This window comes from Oryzias melastigma, linkage group LG9 (genome assembly GCF_002922805.2).
Source record: "Oryzias melastigma strain HK-1 linkage group LG9, ASM292280v2, whole genome shotgun sequence".
Lineage (NCBI taxonomy): Eukaryota > Metazoa > Chordata > Actinopteri > Beloniformes > Adrianichthyidae > Oryzias > Oryzias melastigma.
Window position 1 is genome coordinate 25,694,910 of NC_050520.1, and position 22,496 is coordinate 25,717,405.

The 22,496-nt window shown below is 43.0% G+C and overlaps 1 protein-coding gene across 2 annotated transcripts in view; it reads right to left on the bottom strand.

Moving 5' to 3' along the window:
* Window positions 1-452: 452 nt before the first annotated feature.
* Window positions 453-22,496, bottom strand: part of hmcn2 (hemicentin 2) — a 56,419-nt gene continuing 34,375 nt past the window's right edge. For both annotated transcript variants that reach the window (XM_036213635.1, XM_036213634.1), the window contains 47 exons: window positions 22,041-22,259; window positions 21,836-21,949; window positions 21,567-21,751; window positions 21,395-21,491; window positions 21,157-21,318; window positions 20,950-21,063; window positions 20,609-20,805; window positions 20,381-20,462; window positions 20,175-20,306; window positions 19,952-20,095; window positions 18,191-18,350; window positions 17,699-17,823; window positions 17,437-17,620; window positions 17,252-17,349; window positions 16,896-17,174; window positions 16,615-16,805; window positions 16,288-16,369; window positions 14,562-14,698; window positions 14,340-14,481; window positions 13,840-13,984; window positions 13,634-13,761; window positions 13,368-13,524; window positions 13,175-13,296; window positions 12,931-13,095; window positions 12,738-12,845; window positions 12,527-12,661; window positions 11,773-11,907; window positions 11,344-11,613; window positions 11,077-11,267; window positions 10,767-10,980; window positions 10,493-10,627; window positions 10,223-10,413; window positions 9,488-9,569; window positions 7,914-8,084; window positions 7,650-7,802; window positions 7,400-7,537; window positions 7,006-7,127; window positions 6,614-6,914; window positions 6,416-6,535; window positions 4,579-4,713; window positions 4,380-4,499; window positions 4,177-4,302; window positions 1,811-1,939; window positions 1,436-1,729; window positions 1,249-1,368; window positions 1,020-1,146; window positions 453-946 (listed from right to left, as the gene is read on the bottom strand). In XM_036213635.1, the coding sequence (XP_036069528.1) occupies window positions 568-946; window positions 1,020-1,146; window positions 1,249-1,368; window positions 1,436-1,729; window positions 1,811-1,939; window positions 4,177-4,302; window positions 4,380-4,499; window positions 4,579-4,713; window positions 6,416-6,535; window positions 6,614-6,914; window positions 7,006-7,127; window positions 7,400-7,537; window positions 7,650-7,802; window positions 7,914-8,084; window positions 9,488-9,569; window positions 10,223-10,413; window positions 10,493-10,627; window positions 10,767-10,980; window positions 11,077-11,267; window positions 11,344-11,613; window positions 11,773-11,907; window positions 12,527-12,661; window positions 12,738-12,845; window positions 12,931-13,095; window positions 13,175-13,296; window positions 13,368-13,524; window positions 13,634-13,761; window positions 13,840-13,984; window positions 14,340-14,481; window positions 14,562-14,698; window positions 16,288-16,369; window positions 16,615-16,805; window positions 16,896-17,174; window positions 17,252-17,349; window positions 17,437-17,620; window positions 17,699-17,823; window positions 18,191-18,350; window positions 19,952-20,095; window positions 20,175-20,306; window positions 20,381-20,462; window positions 20,609-20,805; window positions 20,950-21,063; window positions 21,157-21,318; window positions 21,395-21,491; window positions 21,567-21,751; window positions 21,836-21,949; window positions 22,041-22,259 (7,457 nt within the window). In that variant the 3' untranslated portion in view covers window positions 453-567. The remainder of the gene's footprint in view (window positions 947-1,019; window positions 1,147-1,248; window positions 1,369-1,435; window positions 1,730-1,810; window positions 1,940-4,176; window positions 4,303-4,379; window positions 4,500-4,578; window positions 4,714-6,415; window positions 6,536-6,613; window positions 6,915-7,005; window positions 7,128-7,399; window positions 7,538-7,649; window positions 7,803-7,913; window positions 8,085-9,487; window positions 9,570-10,222; window positions 10,414-10,492; window positions 10,628-10,766; window positions 10,981-11,076; window positions 11,268-11,343; window positions 11,614-11,772; window positions 11,908-12,526; window positions 12,662-12,737; window positions 12,846-12,930; window positions 13,096-13,174; window positions 13,297-13,367; window positions 13,525-13,633; window positions 13,762-13,839; window positions 13,985-14,339; window positions 14,482-14,561; window positions 14,699-16,287; window positions 16,370-16,614; window positions 16,806-16,895; window positions 17,175-17,251; window positions 17,350-17,436; window positions 17,621-17,698; window positions 17,824-18,190; window positions 18,351-19,951; window positions 20,096-20,174; window positions 20,307-20,380; window positions 20,463-20,608; window positions 20,806-20,949; window positions 21,064-21,156; window positions 21,319-21,394; window positions 21,492-21,566; window positions 21,752-21,835; window positions 21,950-22,040; window positions 22,260-22,496) is intronic.

A 22,496-nucleotide genomic window follows, 5' to 3' on the forward strand; every position in this document is an offset into this window, starting at 1 on the left:
TTTTTTAACTGAGTTTCCGGAAGCCTTTACAACTGCAGAATAAAAATAAAACTGAAGTTTTAAAACTTATGTCACACTGCAGACTCCTTTTTTATTTTCTCGTAACACCAGCACTAATCACCACACTCATTTACATTCAGAATAGCACCATTTCTTAGTATAGAGAGTAAAAAAATGTCGATTAAACAAGGTTATGCATTGGCAGGAAAGCCACAAGCTTCTGCATAAACGTGCCAATGCAACAACAGTAGATCCATGTTACCTCCTGTCACTGAAGGTGGCTTAAACCAGTGATGTGTTCAATGACTTCAATAAATAACAGGGAAACATTGCATTCATATTTCCATGTGATGGGCAATGAGCTTCATTTTATGTTAGAGTAAAAAAAATCAATGTTTTATCATTCATAACAGCGTAAAAAATGGTAGAATGCCTTGAAAAAAGGGACCCTATTTTTTTCCTTATTTTTTTTTTTACTTTTGAAGTTTTATTAGGGCATTTTTGTTTGCATAGTTAATTTTTTTTGGTGAAATGTTCTGTTTGTTCCTCAAGAGTCCCTCATGAAGCTCAGTAGGGGTATGCCGAGATGGAGATGTAGATGATGAAAATGCTCTGGTATGTAATGCGACCTTGTAGCGAGACAGTGGTGGCCTGCACTTTGAGCCGCACCAGTCCCGGCCTGCTGAGGTGTCGCAGGGTGAAGATGATCCCTCTGCCCGCCTCGTCTCTGATGCCAAAAACCCGGCCCGCGCCTCCCGCCTCCCACTCCTGTTCCAGTATTGTGAAGGACGTGCGTTCCTGCAGGATGCCCGACTCTGAGAACGCAGACAGTCGTACCACGTTGTGATTGGCTGGTATGCCAGAGGGGAGCGTGAGCAGCTTGTACTGCAGGAGCAGAAGGGAGCCCTCTGTGCTGCAGTCCGCGGAGCAAGACCTGAAACAGGTCCTTTAAAAAGAGAAAATGTGTCACTTTAATTCAAAGACTTTATAGTTGCAAACATTATAGTGGTAAAATGTACCCAGGGGTGCCCCCTCTTTGGTAGGATGCAGGACAGGGTGTATCCAGACAGCGGTACCCTCCTCTAGTGTTGAAGCACATCTGATTGTGTCCACACTGAATGCCTTGTTCAGCACATTCATCAATGTCTGATGTTGAGGAAAAGAAAAAAGAAGAAGTTAGCAGTAAAAGTGGACAGACGGACAGACTGAGGGTTGTTTAGTTTGGAGACTGTTAAAGGAAACTCCAACCTTTACAGCTTTTGCCATTGGGCAGCAGCTGGTATCCTGGGGGACACAGACATTGGAAACTTCCAACGGTGTTGCGACACTCATGCTGACACGGTTTCCTCAGCAGGCACTCATCCACATCTGTGCAGAAAATATTGTAAATATTTTTCATCCTTTTTTTTGCTGCTTTTTTTTGACAAAAACCTACCGACACACGAGCCGTCTCTGTTGGTGTACCCTACGGGACAGCTCTGTCTGGTAATTCGAGAAACCCCGTTAGAACGAGACAGGATTGGCCGGCCAATAGACGACACCAGCTGTGGGCGGAGTCTCGCCCTGACTCGAGTGCCATTAGTAAAAGTTTGCCCTCTTTCCAGCCCGGCACAGGAGCGCCCGTCCCCGAGCAGCACGGTCCCTGGAGGGCAGAGGCACCTGAAGCTGCCGGGAACGTTACGGCACTGGTGGGCACAGGGGTTCGGAGTTTGAAGGCACTCATCAATATCTGGAAAAAAGAGAGAGTATTCCGTTTTACTTCTCTTTTAATTGGAGATATTTCATTAAAAAGGCAAAACAAAGGTCTTACCAAGACATGGAAGCCCTACACCCTGGGATCTGTAGCCTCTTGGACAAATGCAAGCATAACCACCAATGGTGTTTTGACAAATCTGAGTGTAGCGGCACATGTGACTCCCATCCTGGCACTCATCAATATCTGAAAAACAGCAGAGGAAAACACAGAATTTCCTCTTTTGTCCTGCTCTGTACACCAATGTGTTAAGAAATAAAAGGAATCTGGAATACTTCACCTGCAATGTTCAGGTATTTATCTCTGAGTCATACTAGCTAATTGTTTTGCTAATTATGTCCTGGATTGATTTTAAGTCAGTGAATCCTTCAAAATGAAAATATATTGACTTTGAATCACGTCGTGAACCATACATTATTATATAAATCAAATTTTTGCAAAAAAAATATGTTACACCCCTAGCAGATTGCTCATTCTAGTCCATGTGCTTCTCTATCTAAAGCACACAAGGGGCCAAAATCCAAAACACAACTTAGATTGCGGGCCGAACAGGATAAACATTTATTGAACACTCTAAAACTAAATTTTTAAAACTTTAAAACCGTAAGTTTTTTACATAATTATGAACTAGATATGTAGCATTAACTGCAATAATGATAGTAGGACTGCTGTAAGCTGAATTTGGCTGCTAAAGATGCTAGTGCTAATAGCTGAAGATGCTGAAATTGATAGCTGAAAACAATGACGTTATTGGCTGAAAACGCTGACGGTGATAGCCAGCTAAAATATTAGCTAAATGTCAAACAGTGGCGGGCCGTCAGGGCCTGCAAGGCCTTCTCTGCTGGCCTAAAAATATCTGAATCACAGACTGATATTAATTATTATTTATTTCCGTGAATACGTATTCTATAATTCCAAGTGCTCTGTCTTCGTCCTTTCATTGCTGTCTCCCTGGTCGCGCTGCTTCCAGACGTGTATTTTCCTATTTAAGCATTAACCAATCACATTGCAGCACCATTTGTTGCTAGGGTCAAAGAAATCTGCCCGGAGGCCTTCACAATCAGTTCTGCGGGCCCTGTAGCATAAAATAATTGTCGACCAAACTGTTGCTTCAACCAATCAGATTTGGAGTTGGCGACACAAAGGCCTTCTAGCAGGGGCACGGAAACGTCATCATTTTCACGAGCCTTGATTGGATAGCTTGCAGCTCGCTCTGGTTCTGCGTTATGTGCCGGACACAGGTGCCGAGGAGCGGCGTGTCAGGTTTGAAGATGTTGCCAGTGGAAAGCGTCTCATCGTCTGATTTTTGGTGGAAAATGAATGTCTGGGTAAAGTTGTGGCACAGTTTTGTCTGGCACGGGTGAAGGAGTTCCGTGACTCCGTTGAGCCGGAGAGAAGCTGATACAAGGAAATCTACGAGGCCCCTGAACGCACCACGGGCGCGTGCAGCGCAAAATCCTCGCGCGCACTACCGACAATATTATTTTCCAGACACAGACCTGATTTCAAGATCACAAAAACTGATGTTTGTCTCCCTCCTGGACCACGAGAGGCTTCAGGAATACCAGAACATTTCCCACATGCAGCCTTTTCCAGCTTATCACAGCCACGGAACACTTTCTATCTGCGAAACGCACGGATTCTGCACGACAGAGTGATCGAAATCTTCGTGAGGATAGAAAGGATGGATTTTGTGTTTAAATAATCTGGATTTTTGGTGAGTAAAATTTTCTATCTCCCTACATAATATTGAAATTTTATCAGGTTATTGTTGATGCTTTTGGTGTGTGTGGCAGCTGTACCTGCACTAGAAGTTTTATTGCCATAAAATAGTTAATGAGGGTTGGATTGACTCAGATGGAGCACTACTCAAGGCCTAGGTGTGAAATGCACGGCCCGCCACTGATGTCAAATTAGCCTAAAAAAAACTTAGGTTAGCCAAAACAGCTAGCATGTAGCTAAAAAAACAGCTAAACTTCAAAATAACTTAAAAAACTGAAAAAAGGCTTAAATCAGCCAAAACAGCTAGCGTGTAAATATTAGCCAAACTCCAAAACAGCCTAAAAAAAAGAGAAAATCCTAAATTAGCCAAAACAGGTAGCATGTAGCTAAACTTCAAAATATCCTAAAAATATTACAAAATGGCAAAAGCTAGCAGAAAGCCAATTTTTAAAACTTAAAAAATTTAACTTTTTAACATAATTATGACAACTAAAAAGGCAGGAATATTATTCCAGAATAACTCAATTTAAGCATTGAATAACTTTCAATATTTTACTATCCATAAAAATATATTTTGTCAAAATTTCATACGTTAGAAATGAGCGCAAGAGAACATCGGACCATTAATAACAATAAAACGACTTGACTTTGACACGTGCTTTAAAGATAAATCCAGTATACATAAGGTGACAGGCACTAACCCACACAGACTCCATCCTCTGCTGTGGTCATCCCAGCCGGGCAGCTGTCAAAACACGTGTATCCTCCCTCGGTGTTGCGGCACTGCTGGTGAGCCGGGCAAATGTTTCTCATGCACTCGTTGATGTCTGTAAAAGCCCAATTTGAAATGTCATTGCCCAAATGTTTCTCTGTTGACCCTCAATCAATGTTTGATCAGTCTGACCGAGGCAGCGGTGTCCAGCCTGCTGGTATCCGGGATGGCAGACGCAGCGGTAAGAGCCCAGAGTATTGAGGCACTGATGCTGGCACGGGGAGACGGCAGACTCCTGGCACTCGTCCACATCTGAAATATAGATTTAAGCATGTGAAAAAAAATCAATTCATTTGTTAGAATGACTGCTAGAGCGGAATGAGAGATTTGCCTTCACAGATGGTTCCAGTGATGCTGGGCTTAAACCCGGCTCCACATTTAGCCTGGCAGCGGTAAGTGCCCAATGTGTTCACACACTGCTGGTTGTAGTGGCACATGTGGGAGCCTTGAGAACACTCATCAATATCTGAAAGATTCAAATGAAAACAGAAGCAAGAGGTTTAACGGGCCTGGCAAGATATTGGATGAAAATTGTGTTTTTTGTGTTTTTAACATGATCTTGTGGCATTTTCTCATGATGGAGATCAGAAATAAAGAAAATTAAGCATAACATTGCATTTGTGAGTATTTCTTCTTTTGTCGCATCAGTAATGATGGCAGGGAGTATGAGTGGCTGTAAGCTAGCGGCAAAGCATGTAAACAGATGACGGGAAGTGGGGGAAGGCTTGGTCCTCCAACTCACAGGCGAATTTATAATGAACTAATGCTCTGCAGAAACTATGCCCCTAGAAAATGGCACCGCTTATTTTATTTGGGCTACAAATGAAATAATCATAAATAGAAGACCACTGGGAATGGTTTTTAAATACTTGAAAAATACTTGAAAAAAATAATTTTAAAATACTTTTAAAATTCTTTTTAAATACTTGAAAAATATGTTCCAAATGCTTTTAAAATGCTCCTAAAATACTTGAAAGATCATTTTAAAATGTTTTTAAAAAACTTGAAAAATACTTTTAAAATACTTGAAAAAAAAACCTTTGAAATGATTTTAAAATGCTTTACAAATACTTGAAAAATACTGCTTTTAAAACACTTAAAATACTTCATTCATTCATTCATTCATTTTCCTGACTGCTATGTCCCTTTCGGGGTCGCGGGGGTGCTGGAGCCTATCCCGGCTACTGAAGGGCGAAGGCGGGGTTTACCTTGGACAGGTCGCCAGTCTGTCACAGGGCCCCAATCACACACATCCACTCCCACATTCACACCTAGGGGCAATTTAGAGTCACCAATCAACCTATGAAGCATGTTTTTGGACGGTGGGAGGAAGCCGGAGTCCCCGGTGAAAACCCACGCATGCACGGGGAGAACATGCAAACTCCACACAGAAAGGTCCCAGCCGGGATTCGAACCGGGGCCTTCTCGCTGTGAGGTAAGAGCGCTAACCACTGCACCACCGTGCAGCCCACTTAAAATACTTGAAAAAAATGATTTAAAAATGCGTTTAAAATTAGGGGTGTGCAATGTTTCAGTCTGGAGATACGATAAGCATCACAATACATTACATATCGCGATATATCCCAAAAGTGTACTTCTGTAATTTTGAATCTTTTGCTGTGAAGTTCAGCAGAACTTTCGATTGCTTCGCCGACACCTTTTTGACTGAATCTCCGTGCATGACCTGCAGTGCAGCTGCACTGCTTCAACACGTTCTTATCTTAGCTGCTACGAAACACCGCAATCCATGTTTTTATATGATCCTGGCAGCAACATGGCACAGAGTTTCCGTTCCATACACATCCTAAATAAAAACTAAGTTGTACATGTCTCTTAACAACAACAACCGCGAGGCTGATTGAACATTTAACATAAAGTGGTTCTTGTGAGATCTTGCTGTTGTTTTTTTGGTCGTGGTGTAGAGCTGCTCAGAGAGGCTCAGTGTGCTGACCTGACAACTACCAGTCGGGGTTTGAGGTGAAAAACAAAAGTAAGATGCTGAAGGATGTTCATTAATAATTAATTAAATATTGTCTTGTCAGCATTTTTAATAAAAATATTACAAAAGGAAATATCGCCATATATTGCCAAATCGATATTTCTCCACAACCCAAAAAAGGAGTTGGTCTTTCAACTGAAAATAGTTAAAACTCCATCTTTCATCTCACCTTGACACGTGTTGGTCTCTGTGGAAATGGTGAAACCAGAGGGGCAGGAGCAGGAGAACCCCCCCATGATGTTGTTGCACGAATGAGAGCAGGGGGACTGCAGCGCACACTCATCTTCATCTAATAGGAGCACACAATGATGAACATCACAATTAACAATTACAGAAGTGAAACTCTGCTAAAGGAAAAAGATTCTACCGGCACAGTAGGAGGCTTCGTCAAGAGTGAAGCCTTTGGGGCAAGAGTCATCATAACCATCTGGAATGATGAGGCTGGAAGTGATGTGGAAGTCCAAAGTGAGAGTGAACATGTTGTAGACACTGTTCATCCCGGAGACCTTTAGCAGCTGGAGCGGAGGGCCCTGCCGCTCCTGCTGGCCCTCATAAGTGATGGTGTGATTACAGCGCAGCACCATGGGGCTCCCCCCTCTCTGATGGGTCTGAGAGGACCATGAATACAGCTGCCCCTGGCCCGTCTGAACATATGATTCATCGAACTCCTGCAGAACAAGATCACGTGAGACAGTTCAAAAAGCATCAGAATTATTGCTTTTCCAAAGGATTATTTAGGTTAGACTATAAGTAACTCACCTGCAGGCTCAGGTGAGACGATGATAAAGATGGAGGAACAAATCCGTTTATCACAATGTCGATGAGCAGAACCCCCTCAGAGTCTAGACCTCTAGCAACTTGGGTCAAACGAAGAACCTCCCCTGTGATAGACCAGATAAAGTCATGTAAACCTAGATAGTGCTGCCACCTGCTGGCCATTTCACATACTCTGCTCTCATATGAAAGAACATACTCTGTTTTCTTAGCAGTTTCCATCAAAGTCACAGACTTGGACCAAAAATAAACTAGTTTAGTCATTTAACGAGCAGCTACATAAATCAAATCTCTTTAAAAGTCTCAATAAAACATTTAAAGACATGAAATAAGTTTACTGGAAAATGAAATGACAAATGTGACGTTAAGCAAAGCTCACCAGTCTCAAACTCCAGCTGAGACTCCTGCCTGAAGTGGCCCTGTGTGAAGGAGTAGCCATTCCTGGCAGCTCCGTTCTGCAGCACAGTGGTCCAGTAGACCGGAGTGAACACCGAGACGAGCACCCGCAGCAGGGGCCCTGTGATGCAACCACAGTTTTGATTGCACTAAAGTTTGTGACTAAGCGAAGCTAAACTTTGTAAGACTTCTTCTTTTGAAGTATTTGACCCACAGGACGTTTTGTGACTCACCCACAGAGGGGGGGATGTTTTCCAGACGTGCCTGTAAAGTGCTGCTGCCTTCGTCCACGTTGTCGGTAATGTTGGCCTCCAGGAAGGACACCCCGAACTCTCTCTCATTCATCATCCCTATCAGGCTGCCTCTCGTTCGGCGTGGAACCTCACCTTTCACCAAAAAACATAAAAAATATAGAGATTTAGTAAAAAAACTTAGGTTCACTACGATCACTAATGATTTAAAGTGGATTATGTGTAAAGAAAATGAATGAATCTTACCTGGACACAGTCCAGCATGGCATCTCTTGGTATCAACACTAGGACCGCTGCATGGTCGTCCTCCGTTTGCCGGTTCTGGCTTACTGCATGATCGGACTCGTTCCTGAAGGCCTTCCCCACAGCTGCTGCTACATGGACCCCACTCTCCCCAACTGGTGTAGCCTCCATTGACTGAAACACAACGGTTTGCAAAAAACAGCTCAAAGCTTAAAAATCCACAGATGAAAATCATGTTTTTTGTGTTTTTCACAGTGCCGGTTCGTGTATTTCAGAGCTGAGCCTTCAGTCTTCCTCTGCCAAAACTATCCTCGTTAATATTAACTATTTTAGGTTTCTAACACCAGTTTTTCATGGTTTTGAAAGCTGTTTTTTGTCTGGGAAACGATATTGTCCCAATCCCTGCCGTGAAGCTGTCGATAATGCTGCTCATTCCATTTGGAGCAGCCGTTCTCTGTTCTCTGGCCTGTTTGTCGCTCATCATTGCCACAAAACTCCGTTACCCAGAATGAAATGCTGGGAGGTTGAAAGTGGCGGACAAATCCTTCTCCTGTTGAGACAGGCTAGCTTCGGAATTGGTCGGCCTTTTATGACGATGTCCAATCTTAAAAAAGTCAATCTTAAGAATAGGCAATAAATCCGCAACTAAATCAAAAAAGTGAACAGTTCAAACAAAAATTAAGTGCAGCTACTGCCTACCGCCTAAAACAAAGTACAGAAGAAGTTAGCTTTGGTAGCGCAAGCTTTGACCATCCAATCAGAGGCAATTATTTCATCTTCCGTTCTCATTAAACAACATGGACACTAAAATTCTGATTGGTTGAACTAATGTAAAACGCGCTTATTCCATTTATGGCTGTGGTTTAACCAGTAGTGTCTTTTATTGAAAGTTGCCACTATGACAGGAAGTGAGGACTGAAGCTCTGAATGTATGAGCCTGAGTCAGACTCATGAACATAGCAACAAGTGAGGGCTAAAATCTGATTGGTTAGAAACTTTCATGTGAAAAAAACTGTCTGATAGCAGCGAAGCTGGAGCGTAGGGCTGTAAGAGAAGCTGAAAGAAGAGTTGAAATGATCTAAAATATATTTTGGTAAAATGTATATGTATAAAAAAACATGTAACTTCTTTTCAGATAATTTTAGGCCTTCCCTGAAGGATTTGCAGGCCCTTACAGTACGCCACTGGTTTTTAACATGTTCTTGTATCATTTTTTTGGGATGAAGGGGGGACATATATAAATAAAAATAAGCTTAAAATTGCATTCCTGACTATTTGTTTATTTACATTGTGAATAAGGAGCAGACTTAAAAATAAAAGCTACAACGGCTCGCCACAAGCACCTTTATTTTTATTGTCTAAACTGGCATCTTGTTTAAAAACTGTATGAGCTCTAATATTGCTCGCCATTTTTGTTGCCCTGGTAATGTAAGGTTGGAGTTGTGAGGAGCTGTAAGCTAGCGGGAGACCATGTAAAAAGATGCATGGCGGGAAGTAGGGGCGGGTTTCCTCCACGCCGACAGTCTTTTGGGAAAAATGTGTTTAAATGTGTAAAACAGTGTAACTGCTGAATTGACCTTGAACTTTGAGAGTGATGGTCCTCTCAGCTGTTCCAGCCTCGCTCTCGGCCACACACTGATATTCTCCTTCATCTGCAGTCTGTAAATCAAATAAACAAAAATGACAACTTTGTCTTCCATAATACTTTCGTACTAATAAGTACATCAAAAACCAAAACAAAACTTTTTTTTTTTTTTACTTTTTAAAAAAAGGAGATTTGACAGTACAGGAAAGAACGTTGACATCCTGAATGTGACATCTAATTTATTTCACTGAATTGTCATGATAGATATTACTGAGGCGGAGAGGCAGATTTCACATTAGAGTTCTGTGGGAAGCAAAGTCATCCATCTGTGAGAGAGTCTCAGCTGCAGGCGGTGCAATTACAGCAGCAGAAAGAGACCGTAACAAGGTTAGAGGCAAAGGAAAAAGGGGCAGAGTCTGGGAACATCCAGCCTTCTGTTGTTTTTTTTCCCCTCTTTTGCTAATACAGTTAGCTTATGCGGCTGAACTGAATCGGATTTGGGTGGAAGGAGGACACTGTAGGACGGTCGCTCCATGTTTTTGAATGTAGGGGACATTCAGATGATGCTGGGACAGAAGTAAAGCTGACACAACAACACTTCAATCATTCAAGTCTGAATTCTTTACTTTATAAAGTTATGCACAGATGGGGTCAATCCAGGACAAGATCATTCCTGTGATCCCGTGACCCCCAAAAGTAGGTTTGAAAAATGGATGAATGGATTTACGGTGATGCCGTAGATGACCAAAGATCCGTTGTGGAGGCTTTGCATTCGGAGTAGCCGCGCTACGGGGCTTCCATTTCGGAGCCAGCGGATCACCGGGCTGGGGTCTCCATGGACCGGACAGTCCAGCTTGGCGGAGCCCCCCTGGATGACAGTCTGGGAGGTGTGGGCCTCGCCTTTCAATACCGGCGGCTCTGAGAATCCAGAGGACAGGCGGTGATGCTAAAATCAATATCACAAGAGGGCTAAAAGAGGTGAAAAGCAAAGCCTCACCTCTCACTCTGACGAATGAGAGCGCTCGGATGGCTCCCACGCTGTTTTCAGCGACACACACGTACGTCCCCGCATCGCTCAAAGTCACATTCTCAACGATGACCGAGCTCCTGCCGGCTTCATCCACAACACCTCCTGAAACATTTTCAATCATTGCTGTTAGATTTACTCAGCAGGTAGACTTCTAGACCTGCAGCAAAACACCCAAGACAAAGGAGAAATTGTCTCAGTTTGCAGCTATTTTATAAAAAAAGAAAAAAAAGAAAAAAGGTACCCTCATAAGGAATGTTGTTGACAGTCCAGGAGATAACGGGAGGAGGTGTTCCCTGCGCATGACAAGATAAGAGCAGGCTCTGCCCCTTGTTTAAGGTTACATCACCCGGCAGCTCTTTGAAGACAGGCCTCATGTTGATAGACAGACGAATGTCTTGTCTGGCAGAGCCTGCGGGGTTTGTGGCCACACATGTGAACACACCTGCGTCTCCTGGCTGCGGGAAGAAAGAAATCCCTCAAAACTGAGTCATCCGCCCAAAACTGTAAATGCGGTTTTATGAGACTTTTTTATTAACGACGGTAAGACCAACCTCTGCCCTCTCGATAATCAGCTCTCCTGATCTGAGGAATGTGAACTTGCCAGGAAGGTTGGGAACAATGGCACCGTCCTTCTCCCACGATACTCTGGGATCTGGAAAACCCTGAGCGGCACAGGGAAGAAGGGCCTGGAAGCCTTGAACGACCGACAGCTCCGTCTGCACCGGAGGAATCATCGGTGGCACTGAAATCAAACGCACAGATCTTGTACTGTAGAAGTCGCAAAACATGACTGGAAGTTGTTGAAAGTCTTCACCAACCTTGAACCTGCAGCCTCATGTCATGGCTGGCTCTGCCGGCCACATTTCTGGCAGTGCACGTGTAAAAACCGGCATCGCTGCGCTGGGTGGAAGTGATGGCCAGAGTTCCATTGGAAAATACATGTGTGTGAGCGCCGTCAGCAACAGGCCTCCTGTCTTTATGCCACGTAACCTCGGGCTGCGGCTGCCCGTCCGCCACACACTCCAGACTGACTGGCTGACCTAACACAGCTGTGTACTCAACTCTGGGCACGCTCAGCACTGGTGGAACTGGAAAGAACAACACATCAGAACAGATGTCTGCCATTATAAAACACCAAAAATAGTTTTTTTATGTATTTGGTGTAACCATCTGGCACACTAGAATGACTTTTCCACATGTGATAATGACTTTAGCTCTAAAGATTTACAGCATGAGGAAGAGTCTACCTTGAAGGACCAGTTTGGTTCTTGCCACAGCTACACCGGCGTCGTTCTTCGCCACGCACTGGTACGTTCCTGCATCGCCAAGTGTGACGCGGGAAAACTTCAGAGCCCCGCTGGAGAGCACAGCCAGCCTGTGTCCTGCAGCAGATACAAAAAGAGAAGGAGCAAAATAAAGGCCCGGAATAATCATTATGGGGGGAGAAGCTTATAGTGTGGTAACTAATGTCTTTGCAGTTACATTTTGTTAAAGTCCCTCTATGACAATTCTCTTTAAAATTATCATGAATATGAAGTTTTTAATCAAAGTCCCACAGCCTAGATGTCTTTAAAAAGGCATTTTTGATGTTGATCTGAAGCCTTTGTTTCCAAAATCTCCTCTGAGGGGGCGTGGCTTTTGGAGCTGAGCTGAGTAGCATCTGGCTCAAAACTGTACAACTGGATAGTTCTGATGTTACTCGCCATTTTTGTTGCACCGATAATGTTAGTATAGAGGTGTGAGGAGCTGTAAGTTAGAGGGAGAGAGTGTAAACAGATGGATGATGGGAAGTAGGGGCAGCCTTACTCCACTCTAAAACTCAGAAGTGAAATTCTAAAGAACTACTGCCGCTCTGCAGAAACTACGTCCTAGAAAACAAGAGTATTTTTTTTTTTGTTTTGGCTAAAAACGCTTAATCATAATTAAAAGACCACTAGGAACCCTTTTAAATTAGATCAAAAAATGATCGGAGTGGGAAAGGCATATTTTATTATCAAAAACCTGCTGCTATGGGAACTCCTTCTCTTTGCCAGGTGACCGATGGTCTTGGGAGTCCTTGAACGTCACATGGAAGAACAGTACCATGATGCAACACCGCCTGTACTTCCTCTGCCATCGGCCTGATCTCCGGTGGCTCTGAGTGAAAAAGGAGCCCCTTGTTGATTAGATTTGCATGTTTTCCACATTTGTCTCTTGGTTGAGTAGAGGTTACCTTGTATTGTTAGAGAGACGTGTTTGTGAGCCACTCCTGCTGGGTTACGGGCGGAGCATGTGTATCTGCCTGCATGACTTGGCAAGGCTGAAGTTATTTCCAACACTCCTGTATAAAAATAAGAACAGATATGATGGAAAAAATGACACTACATTATTGCATCTTAACATACAGTAAGATGTAGAGCTCTTACCAGTGGGAAGAACACGGTAACTTCCTCCTCTGGCTCCAAGTTTGGCTCCACCTTTTGTCCAGGTGACAGTAGGCTGAGGCTCACCTTGTGCGTGACATGGCAACACCACAGAAGACATTTTCACAGCTTTGATAGCTGTGACATCGTCCTCAATAGATGGAGGGACTACAGAGAAATAAAATACCGTTTTATATTGCTGAAAATCAATTCAATCAAACATGTAAAAAGAAAGTCCAATCATTACCCTGCAGGATGACTTCAATGACCCTACGCTCCTCTCCAACATCATTGACTGCAGTGCATTCAAAATAACCTGCATCCTCACTTGATGGAGACGACAGAACCAGAGATCCTGAGGACAACAACCTGAGAAAAGCCAGACGAATTAAATCTTTAGAATGCCAATATCCTGGACATTTAAAGGTTTTTTTAATCACCTGTATTCTCCAGGATGATGACTGACGTCAAGAGGAGTGCCATTCCTCTTCCAGGTAACTTTTGGTGAGGGTATCCCTGTTGCTTCACAGCTCAGCACAGCTCTGACTCCAGTGGTTACAGTTATATTAAATGGACCCGGGCTGATGGAAGGACCCACTGGTTTAACAAAAGCAGATTAGATCAGGTACAGCAATAGGCCCTTCATTTACACTCAAATTTGTTAAAAAAAAATAATAATAATTTTGTTGAGATTTTACAGATTTACCAAATACTCTAAGGTCCATTGCTTGGTGGTCTGAGCCAGCCTGGTTGGAGGCTGTGCAATAGTATCGACCTGCATCACTTAACTGGACTCGGTGAATATGCAAATTACCCTCCGACATTGCAGTGTATCTGAAAGAAATGACCATAAACATCAGTGTGTAAAGTATACAATCACATAGAGCCAATATGGTTTTCAACTGATCATACTTGTCGTTATGTTTTGGCAGAGGGAAGCCATCTTTTCTCCACATGACTGCAGGGGACGAGTCACCTTCAACCTCACAGGATAAAACGGCATCCTGGTCCACATGTACCGTCACCACAGAACTGCTCTCCTTTATTACAGGCGGTACTAGGGACACAGAGTAGTATCAGTTTTATTTCCTCTGAATGGAGGTCAGTCTTAGTTTAAAACATTGGAAAATATCTACACAGAATGTGAAAGGTATTCATTTTTACGCAGTTGTTAAATTCATTTTTTACACGTTGACTTCCTTTAGATTATTCTAAAAGCAACTTACAGCCTTCATACATCACTAAAGAGACTAATAAAGAGTTTTCATTCTAGTTTAATATGCATCTACAGTGAAATCTCCTCTAAAAAATATTCACAGGGAAAATAATTAAAGCACAAACCTTTTTACACAAACTTAAAACACTTAAAAATGAATACCTTGGAAAAAGTAACATATCCAAGTAAGACTTACAGACAATTTCCACAGTAAAAAAGAGACTGCTGCTTCCAGCCATATTGGTAACAACGCAGCTGTACTGCCCGCCGTCTTCAGGCCTCATTTCCTGTATCTCCAGATACTGACCACCTGCCAGTCGCTGGATACGACCACCCAACTGATGAACACAAAGATAAGGAAGGAATGTTTGTGTGAGCAAATAGTTCAAAGTAATCTTGATATATTTCCAGTCTGTACCTGCAGTTTGACTTCATCCTTGTACCATTCTATTTCTGGAGGGGGGTCACTGTCAGCCAGGCACTCCAAGGTCATGTGCCCATTCAGTGGAACTGTTAACGTTCTCACATCGCCAGAACCAAGAAGCGTTGGTGGGACTGAAGCACACAAAGAAAATAAGACCTTCGACATGGTGAATCAGTTCAGGCAAAACAAATATAAGACTAATATCGGTTTACTAAAGTGAAAAAAGATGACTTCAGCTGAGCTTTAACTACTCTCTCCCGTAACTTCACATGGTGACTCACCAGCTTCATTTCTTTATAGTTTCCACAAATCTCCATTGTTCTTATTAATGGACACCAGAACACTTCAGGCTTTTCCCACCTTCACATTTACCCTGCACACTATTTCCCTCTACTCCTGCCTTTTGTCCTCTTAATGTCTGTCTTTTTCTCAACAAACCTTTTCCTCTAAGCATGATACTGAACTTCATCATTCCATCTCCAAGCTTCCTTATCTGCCTTCTTCTATCCAGATGAAACACAACTAGCTTCCTCTCAGTTTCTGTGATCACTTTAGCTGTCCAGTTATGTGGGACAGTCTCTTGATCTCCCAAACACTGTTTTTTAATCCCTAAAAACCAAAAAACACTCGTCCTTTTTCAGCTTACTTTTTCAAGGCCTCAGCTCTGCCTTTGTCCTTTTCATCTTCTTCACCACCAGAGTCATCCAACACACCACCATCCTGTAATGTCTAGCTACACTCTCCCCAGGCAAAACTTGGTAGTCATTAGATTACATCTGCACAAGATGGAATTGACCTCTGTACTTCTCCCTCCAATCTTATGTCACCCAAAGTCCATCCTTTTTTTCTAGAAAAATGTCTTCACCACTGCACTTTTCCTTCTTTTAACAAAATCCACCACCATTTTTCCTTCTTCATTCCTGTCCTAACCACCAAACTTACCAAACCCTTCCTCATCACCTCTGTTTCTGCAGCCTACATATCCTTCAAGTCTATCCCAATCACCACTCTCCCCACTTTTGGGATACCCTGGATCTCATCACCCATCCATCTCCTGCTACATTGCCCTGTTCCTCTAGCCCACATTCTACCTGAGAGGCAAAACACACTAATATCATGCAGCATCACACCTGGAACTTCAAGCTTCTGACTTATCACCCCATCTGACACTAATTTCACTTCCAGAACATTTTAGCAAACTCTTCCTTCAGTATCACTCCCACTCTGTTCCTCTTTTCTTCCTCACCATGATAAATCAGCTTGAACCTGTTTCCTGTTTATAAACCTGCCTTATAAACTATACACAGGAAACTCACTTTTTCTCTTTCCATCATGTTGTTCTAATCTCTACTCCTCTTTTCTCTCTCTGTCTAAAAACACAATTTCTTCTTCTGATTCTTTGACCATGAAGTAAATTATCCCAGCACCCTGTAAATCACGACCCTCTACTCTTACTCTCTCTTACTATTACTTAGGACCGCCATTTTTCAGAGATTAGGAGAAGATAAAAACTTGGTCATGAATCCAATTAGAATCATAATTATTATTAATAATAATGCATGTAAATCAAGTTGCAGACATACTGTGGTATAAAGCTGCACACAACCTTTTTTTTTAATATAAATCTTTGTTTGTTTAGTCTAATCAAGTTTAAAGAAGTAGAGGAAGACACACAATGCCTTTTGTGTGTTGAGATCTACATAAGAAGAGATGGTTTCACCTTGAACTCTGACCCAGTGGTTTTTTCCATCCTCTCCAGCCAGGCTGCTGGCCAAGCAGGTGTACAGGCCCGCATCCTCAACCTTAAAAATAGAACTCATTCATCATCTAGAGTGCTTCAAGCACAACACAACAATTTAACTGGATGGACGCTGTCACAATTGTGAATTATAACTGTATTTATAAGGATGTTGCAAACATTTTCTAGCCATTTTAAGTAATTTTAATTAGAAAAATACATAAAATGTTTGGTTTTAGCTGAATTATATTAGAATGCAATTTAATTACTGAATATGCTGATTGGATCTGCATTCATTCTGTATGTTACCTGTACTTTGCTGATCCGAACAAAATGTCCATCCTGCTGAACAATACCGCTTCTTTCCAAGGGACGGCCGTCCTTGAGCCAGCTGAGGGTTGGAGGTGGGACTCCCTCTGCAGAACACTCTAACTCTAGAGGACTATTGACTGCTAAGGTCAGCTCCTCTGGAACACTGGAGCTGATTATATTTGGAGGCTCTGGATGAGAAAACAGAATGTTTGGATTTTTTGCAGCTATTTACACGAAAGCTTTAAAAAAAATCTAGGGGTAAATGGAACAAAGCGTACCGAGCACGGTGAGGTTGAAGCTCTTAGTGCTGCTTCCAGCCTGGTTGCTGGCCACACAGCTGTAGAGGCCTGCATCTGAGGGAGCCACGTCGGGCAGCTGCAGCCGCGTTTCCTGTCCGTCCAGCAGCAGGTTGCGGTGCAGGGACAGCGGCTGACCGTCTTTCATCCACGTCAGGGTGGGGGGAGGGACCCCACGCGCCTCACAGGTCAGCGTCACCAGGGATCCCTGAACGACTGTGACTGGCTCCACAGGTTCAACGTGATCCACACCAGGGGGCACTGTGGACCGCAAACGCACGCAATCAAACCAGTCGATCCAAAGAGTTTCTTCAAGTTTATTAAGATGTTTAATGTACCTTGGACTTGGACGTCATAGCTTAACTCGGCTAAACCGGCTCGACTGCGTGCCACACAAGTGTAGACTCCAGAATCAGACAGCTGCACACGGGCGATCCTAATTTTTTAAGAAAAAAAAAATGCCACGACTGCCTCATAGAAAATGATAAAATAAGCATCACAGCTGCAAACGTCTGACCCCCACCTCAGCAAAGAGTCTCCGGAGAGGAGGCGTGTCCGAGGCGAGAGGAGCAACGGGCGGCCATTCTTCATCCAGCTGATCTGAGGAGGAGGGTTTCCCGCCGCGCGACACTCCAGCGTCACCACGCTGTCCTGCGTGACCTGCACCTCTCTGGGAACCGTCGACTCATCAGAAATAGACGGAGGAACTGTGGCAACCAAATGCAGCAAACAATAAAAAACTGAACCCAAAGGAGAAAGGTAACAACTAACAAACTCAAACTTGCCGAGAACATGGACGGTGTAGATTTTGCTGTCCTGGCCGACGGTGCTGACAGCCAAGCATGTGTATGTCCCAGAATCCTCAGCACTAAGTCGTAGTAATGTTAGCTTGCTTCCATCGGGGCTCATCCTGTACAAATACATAAAATAAACTTTATTTTCTCATATGTATTTATTTTAATCTCCCTTTTCCTTTGAATCTAAGATTAATTTTACTCATGATCCCTGCCACAGTTTTTTAGAGAAAAACTCATACAGGAGATGTATTACACTTGGTTGATTTTGCTCCAATGAACTTTATCAGCTGGAAACCAGCTGTTCATCACGAAAACAATCAAAGACTGTAAACGTTTGTCCGTCCATACACCCTTTACTCATATACAGTGATTCATGTTTTATTTTTCCAAACCTTCAGGGAAAATTGTTTATCAATTATTACACAGCGCTGAAAGAGTCCGGATGCTTTCAGGTGGAGAGAGAAACGTAGAACTGCTTACGAGATGTGATGGGAGTCTGACTCCACCAGGGTCACGCCGTCTTTCAGCCAGCTGACGTGGGGGGCGGGGATTCCATTGACTCTGCAGTCCAGGGTGACCTCCTCTCCCGAGGGGGCACTCACGTCAGACGCTTGGTCTGAATCTAGAATGGTGGGGGATACTGGGAGCAACACAAACACACTTTAGAAATACAGTATCTTTGTTTAGTTTAAATATCCTATTACACTGGATATAAGACAAAACTAACTTAGTAGTACATTTTTTGTAAGATGTAACAATAAATCTGATTTTTTTTTTATCTTGCTATTGAGAACATGTTATCTTAATGAAACTATTTAGGGTTTTAGTTTTATTTTTTAACTGGAGCAGCAGGATGGCTCAGTTAGCTGAGTATAGACCTCGCTATGAGTAAATCTGGGTTCACTTCTCGCGGGCGTAGGGAGCTAAATCCAGCATGGGCCCTTAGTAGGGAAGTAAAATCTATTAGATATGTATTGAAAAATTGAAGTGGAAGTAACAGCAGTATCGGTTAGAGATGTAAAAAATAGATGAGAATTGATAAGTCAACTGCAGTATTGTTTGAAAACCCCAGATAACAACAAGAATATGTTGGTAAAAAGGTATAAAATAAATCAAGAAAAAATCAGTTTTTGTGAAACTTCAGTTTCTTTTTCTGTCCTTTTTTTTAACCATGTTTGTCTTTTAATGCTCAGGTGATGCAAACAAAAATATGTCCAATCATAAGCTTGCTTCTTCTAGGTCGATACCTGAACACATCTCTGTCAAATCCCATGCGTTATTATTTATAGCTTTAAATGTCATATGAACAAGAAATATCTAGATTTTAGTGTTTTGGGGAAAATAATTGGACTGGATTGTTTCGCCAAAAACTTAGTTGAATCTTTTACGTATCGTTTCATGGAACATGTATTGAGATATATATCGAATCATGTGAGAGGGAAAAATACACACCCCCAGTCCTTAGGCAAGACCCTTCATGCTACTGCTTAACTATGTAGCCACAACATGCCTGAGTCCAGACTCCCTGTACTGGTCCCCAGCCCGGACAAAACACAGGGCTGTGTCAGGAAGGGCTTCTCGCTTAAAAGTGAAAGCAGATTCCCCGTGGTGACAACAACAAACTTGGTTTATTTTTTTACTCATAATTTAAATATAACTTTGACCATTTTACCTTAAATGTGAAATTCTTGTCTTATTTTAATTAGTCTAAAATAAAGTTATTTGGACAATTGATAAAAGTAAATATTTTTGGGGGGAAAAAGTATGAACATACGTGTAAAAGTACCTATTTTAGGACAAAATAAATAATTTTAGGACATAATATTTCTAATTATCAGAGCAAGATACCTAATTATCAACATTAAATGTTGTCTTGCAGGACATCACTATTTATTTTTTTAAGAAGTCTTACCAGGACAAATTGTAAAAAGTAAAACGTTGGATTAAATTAAAAAAGCTATGTAATTTGTTACATTTAAAATTATTAGTTTTAATCCAATTCAAATTTTGAGTTGATGGTTTACTCAAGTTAAAACAGTAGTTTGATAAAAACTAATATTTTTCAATGTAACAACTTACTGAACTTTGTTAATTAATCCAATGTTATACTTTTTACAACTTTTCACTTATAACAAGAGAAAAACGTCTTGGATTCCATGTTTTTAACCTGCAGGACATTTCTTCCAGAGTGGAGCAGTGATCCAGATCTTGCATTGCCATGTAATAAAAAAGGGTAATTACCTTGCACCGTGAGGGCATAGTCCTTCTGTGTTTGCCCTTGGCTGTTCTTGGCCACACATGTGTACATTCCAGCGTGAGACAGACCGAGAGGACCCAGCTCCAGCCTGTTTCCTCGAACTGACCACTGCCACTGTAGACTGCTTTCTGGAAAAGCATCCCATCACTCCAGCGGTCACAAAAGTCTGTGATTTTCACATTTCCATGATTGTTTCATTCTACTTACCAATTGGGCTTCCGTCTTTGAGCCAGCTGATGCTGGGAACAGGTACTCCTGTTGCTTCACACAGCAGGGCCACACGGGAGCCCAGGGTGGAATTCAAGGACTCCCTCAGAGGCCCGTCAAGCACAGGTGGAACTGTGGAAACATTTTTGTGAGACAAATCCCAAACTACTGAAATGTATCTTCTGAAAGCTGCAGAGGTTTCTTACTATGAACTGCCAGCCTGAATGTCCTGTCCACCTGGCCGGCCACATTAGACACTTTACAAGTGTACGTGCCTCCGTCAGAAATCTAGAAAGCCGTGAGAGTTAGCGTTCCTGCACCATGTGTGTTACACATGCTGGAGAAGATAAACGTGTAACTCCAATCTGTGCAACAAGCCAACAAAGTCCTAAAACGAGTTTTGTTGCAGCCTGACACGTGTGTGATGTATTGACCTGCACTCCTGTGATCTCCAGCTGGTTGTCATCCATCTTCAGCCCGTTTCCTGCAGCGAGTTGCTGCCCGTTCTTGTACCATGTGACCTCTGGCTTTGGGAATCCCTGAGCCACACATCGCAAAGTGACGGAGGAGCCAACCTGAGGGGTCATGGACTCCGACCCGGCATCATGCAGGGGCTTCAGGGTGGGCAAGACTGTTGTTTTACACAAACACACACATACAATCAATTCCTGAACTGTCATCGATCACAGCTACCTACAGATAAACATCTCTCCTTGTTTTGAAATCCGATCGTGTGTGTATAAAGCCGCAGATGGGTCATGCGGCGTTCGCTCACCGTAAACGTTGAGCAGAAAACTCTTCTGGTCCTGCCCTGCTGAGTTGCTGGCCGTGCACACATACTGCCCTGCATCTTCCAGTCTTGCCCGAGGCAACTGTAACATCTGGCCACCTTTCATGCAGTGCAGATAAATCAGATTAAATAATGTAATATAAGCGCCAAAATTGGATTCCAAGAAATGCTGCAAACAACTCAGGTCCTGACCTGGCAGAATATGGACGCCGGTGCTGAATTGGAGGAGGTGCCCGTCTCTGGTCCAGGCGATCTCCGGTGGAGGGTATGCTTGGACGTCACACAGCAGTGACACCATGTGACCCTCGATTACACTCACAGACTCTTCTCTTGGCCCAGTTACGGCAGGAGGAACTGCACATTTGTGAGGACAATTTGTTTTCACCCTTAAATGCATTTATTGCGGCACAGACGTAAACTCATGTCCTACCTTGCACCGTAAGACTGAATAGCTTCTCGACCGTCCCGACCTTATTCTCAGCCACACACATGTACCCCGCCATGTCTGAAACCTGGACGCTGCGGAGCTGAAGGACCAGACAAAAGGGTTCATTCTTCAAGAAGGAGTCGTCCTAGAAGGATCTAAATCACCAACAACCCACCTGGAGTTGTGTGCCATCACTGCTAATGTGATGCTGAGAGTCTTTGTGCACCGGCTGCCCGTCTTTCAGCCAGGAGATGACTGGAGCCGGATGTCCCGTCACCTCACAGTGTAAAACCACTGTGCTGTTGACCACCGCTCCCATCTCCTCCATGAACTCTGAGGTACTCGTGATGACAGGGGGAACTACAGAAATGAAAAACAAAGGAAAGCATTATATATCCGTACATTTTTAGGACTAAATGCTACCACATACGTGTGATGACTTACTGAGGATCTCTAGTTCAAAATGCATGTGGTCCTCCCCTGCCTCATTAACAGCCTGGCATGTATACTTTCCTGTGTCCTCCTTTCGCACTCGAGGGATTTGTAGCACCTGACCTCCTAACAGGATGAAGCCATAAAGTATGCCGCTTTCATACAGAAAGAAACTTCAGAAAGTTCGAGTTATACAATAAAAAATTAGCTGTCTTACCTGGATGGAGCACCACTCCGTCCGCAGACGTGAGTCTCCTTCCATCCTTGTACCAGCTGAGTTTAGGAGGGGGGATGGCATTGCTTTCACAAGACAGACTGACCGAATGACCCAAGACGACCTCCTTCTTCTCTGTCATTTCCTCCTCGTGATCGTCCCCCTCGTGCCCCAGACCCCAGGCTGCTTCTCTGTTGGTCACTCGCTGGAAGACTGGAGGAACTGGAAGAAAACAAGGAATTAGAAACAATTCTGAGGTCCCAAATCGAGGTCAGAAGCTTGAAAAATTCAAAATTAACAAAAACAAGCAAAAAAAACTTTAATAGAGTAAACAATTCTCCTTATTCTGTTTTTATGTTTTAAAACTAGAACTTTCACTTACAAATATTTTTTTCACTTTCAATTTTTTTGCATCAGTCGAAAGTCGAAACTGCTGATTTCTGATTTGAAATTTCGAAT